Genomic DNA, 3,452 nt, shown 5'->3' on the forward strand with positions numbered 1-3,452 from the left:
CTTTTTTTCAAGACAGGGTTTCTCTGCGTACCATAGCTGTCCTGTAATTCATTCTGTAGACCAGGCTGGCATCGAACTCATAGAGATCTGCCTGCTTCTGCCTCCTGAGTGCTGGGATTAACGGCAAGCGCCACCACCACCCAGCTTTTCTAATTTTTAAACTACGTTTGTCAGCCGGGCGATGGTGGCGCACGCCTTTAATCCCAGCACTCGGGAGGCAGAGGCAGGCGGATCTCTGTGAGTTCGAGACCAGCCTGGTCTACAGAGCTAGTTCCAGGACAGGCTCCAAAGCCACAGAGAAACCCTGTCTCGAAAAAAAAAAAAAAAACTACATTTGTCTTTTAAGGTTTGCATGGATGACATCTAGGCCACGTGGCACAGAAATCCTTACAATATGATGATAGTAAGCAATTCTTCCACCCAAGAAGAAATAGCCCTGAGGACGCTGCAACTCTAGGTAAGAGCCCACCCAGAACTGAGGCCAATGACAACAGCCAAGCCTTGCAGAATAGTTAATGGATTACAAGAAGCTCTTAAGTGCTTAATGTGGTCCCAGATATGCAGGAAAATTGAGTTCAATATTTATCAAATTCACATCTTTCTCTCAAGGGGACAAATGTGTTGAAGCAATATGAAAGCAAGGCAACACAATGTTTCAGAATTAAGGGAACATCATATTAAGTTTTTCATTCGATGCCTTACATGAGTCTGAGGAAGAAACAATTACTTTTATCAGAAATTACCAAAACTTTTTCGTGAATATGTGATTTGAATGAAACCTAACTATAAAGCACTTATAAATAAAAATATAAATATGCTAACTTCAACAAATAATAGAGGCAAGAAAACACAGCGCTCCTCTTTCCGGCTGTGTGAGGTACACATCTTCAAAACAGCGTGGTAGCTGAGCTTTTGCCTTCTCAAAGGAAACACTTTGAAATGTGTAAGGATTTTGAACTATGCAGTAACCGAGTAAAATTTTTATGAGGGGAGTAGCATAACATTTTCTTATATTTTAATTTTATATTTATATTATCTTCTATACAAGAAGATTAATCTGCCATCAAGGGGACAAAGTGGAGAAGACACACAGGAAAGACAGTCACGGAGTGACTTAGAGGTGGTGGGGGGACGTGGTAAAAGTTTGACCAGAACCCTCTCCAAAGCCTGTGGTTCTCGCTGAAGAAGAAGAGATTCGGACAAGCACTGAAGAATCGGTAGAATATGCTGTCTTGGGATGGATAAATAGAGATGTGCCTGAATTTAACTTTAGAGAAGAATAAAAATGCAGAAGAAAGGATTACCGTGATGAAAGTAGCAGATGGCTCCTACAATAAAATAACAAGGCAAACACAACAGAGAATATGCAGCTACCTGTTACTGGAAAATTAAAGCCAGCAGTAGGAATTTAGATGCACAGAAAATGGAAAGCCAGTGAGCATTGCATGAGCCGTAGACAAGGACGACGATCTCGGGAGCTAGTTTCATAGCTGTAGAAGATTTCCTTCAAAGAGTGTGGATGCAAGTTAGCCAAAGGGATGGGTGCTGCCATGCCCAGGCATCCAAACACAAACCGTGGAATGAAGATAAAAGTACAATTCAGTGCGAAGCTTAGGAACTCGGGGGCTGTGTTACCAGAGCTACTGTGACGCCAAAGCTGATAGACAACAGCTTGACTTCAAATCTTCATTACGAGGATCAACAGGAAGAGAAATGACAAGCCTAGAAGTAAAACCTGGGAGCACATACAGTGTCTCTGTCCTCCTCCTGTGCTTCTGCTAATGTGTAAGGACTTCCTTCCCTCACCCTCTCCCTGCCCGGACTGAACTCTGACAGGTCCTAATCCCCCTCCTTTCGCCCCTGCCCGACTGAACTCTGAGACGTCCTCATCCCCCCCCCCCCCCCCCCCCCCCCCCCCCCCCCTTAGAGTGAACTCTAATCTGATAGGCCCTAATCCCCCCTCTGCTAGATCCTCAACCCCTTCCTGCGCAGACTGAACTCTGATAGGTCTTAATTCCGTCCCGAGCAGACTGAACTCTGATAGGTCCTCATCCCCCTGCCCGGACTGAACTCTGATCCGGTAGGTCCTCAAACCCTACTGAACGCTGATCTGATAGGTCCTCAACCCTGCGCGGACTGAACTCTGATAGGTCCTCAACGCCCCCTGCCCGGACTGAACTCCGATAGGCCCTCCATGGAGTGTGTGAACGGGACTGTGGTGAAGGAGTTTGTCTTCCTCGGCTTCTCGACTCTGGCTGAGCTGCAGCTGCTGCTCTTCGTTGTCTTCCTGCTCCTCTATTTGTTCACCCTCAGCACCAATGCCGTGATTATCTCCACCATCGTGCTAGACAGAGCCCTTCACACCCCCATGTACTTCTTCCTCTCTGTCCTCTCCTGTTCAGAGACCTGCTACACTTTCGTCATTGTGCCCAAGATGCTGGTTGACTTGCTGGCTCGGAAGAAGAGCATCTCGTTCCTCGGCTGTGCCATCCAAATGTTCGCCTTTCTCTTCCTTGGCTGTTCCCACTCCTTCCTGCTGGCAGCCATGGGTTATGATCGCTACGTGGCCATTTGCCACCCTCTACGCTACACGGTGCTCATGGGGCACAGGGTGTGTGTGGGGCTGGTAGCCGCTGCCTGTGTGTGCGGCTTCACTGTGGCACAGGTTATCACCGCCTTGGTGTTTCACCTGCCCTTCCAGGCTTCCAACCAACTCCATCACTTTTTCTGTGACATCTCCCCTGTTCTCAAGTCGGCATGCCACCACGCCCACTTTACGCAGATTACCATCTTCCTGCTCTGCGCGTTGGTCCTGGTTATCCCTCTGTTGTTGATCTGGGCATCATACATTCATATCATTTCTGCCATCCTCCAATTTCCTTCCACACTAGGGAGGTACAAAGCATTTTCCACCTGTGCGTCTCACCTCATTGTGGTCGTAGTCCACTACGGGTGTGCCTCTTTTATCTACCTACGGCCCAAGTCCAACTACTCTTCAAGCCAGGATGCTCTGATATCGGTGTCCTACACTATCCTGACGCCATTGTTCAACCCAGTTATCTACAGCTTAAGAAACAAAGAGTTCAAATCAGCTCTTCATAGAGTCATAGGAAGAACAGTTACCCTAAGGCAATGCTAATCTGTACCCTGCCTTTTTTCCAAATAACTAAGAATAAAAGACACGGAGGGAGATACTCAAGATGGAAATAACTGAGCATCATGTTCAGAAATAGGAACTAGTTTTCCCTCACTTCCAATGTAAAATTCAGAACCACACAATTTCTTGCCTTGGTGACATGAATTGTTGTCCAGTAAAGAATATTACAGGAACATATTTCTGTTCTAGGGAGCCAGTGTTGAGGCTAATCTTGACTGTCAATGCAAATAGAATCTAGAATCAGCTAAGACACGTATGTCTGGGCAGAGGCGTGAAAGTATTTCCAGAAGAGATT

The 3,452-nt window shown here is 46.6% G+C and overlaps 1 protein-coding gene across 1 annotated transcript; it reads left to right on the plus strand.

Moving 5' to 3' along the window:
- The first annotated feature begins 2,194 nt into the window (after positions 1-2,194).
- Positions 2,195-3,139, plus strand: LOC101992107 (olfactory receptor 10K2-like). Its single transcript, XM_005370908.2, has one exon. The coding sequence runs from the start codon at positions 2,195-2,197 to the stop codon at positions 3,137-3,139; it is 945 nt and encodes a 314-aa protein (XP_005370965.1).
- Positions 3,140-3,452: the final 313 nt, after the last annotated feature.

The sequence above is a fragment of the Microtus ochrogaster genome, unplaced genomic scaffold, assembly GCF_000317375.1.
Source record: "Microtus ochrogaster isolate Prairie Vole_2 unplaced genomic scaffold, MicOch1.0 UNK90, whole genome shotgun sequence".
NCBI classification, from domain to species: Eukaryota; Metazoa; Chordata; class Mammalia; order Rodentia; family Cricetidae; genus Microtus; species Microtus ochrogaster.

Coding starts and splice junctions, on each gene's coding strand:
- LOC101992107 (XM_005370908.2), top strand. CDS start 2,195: ATGGAGTGTGTGAACGGGACTGTGGTGAAGGAGTTTGTCTTCCTCGGC.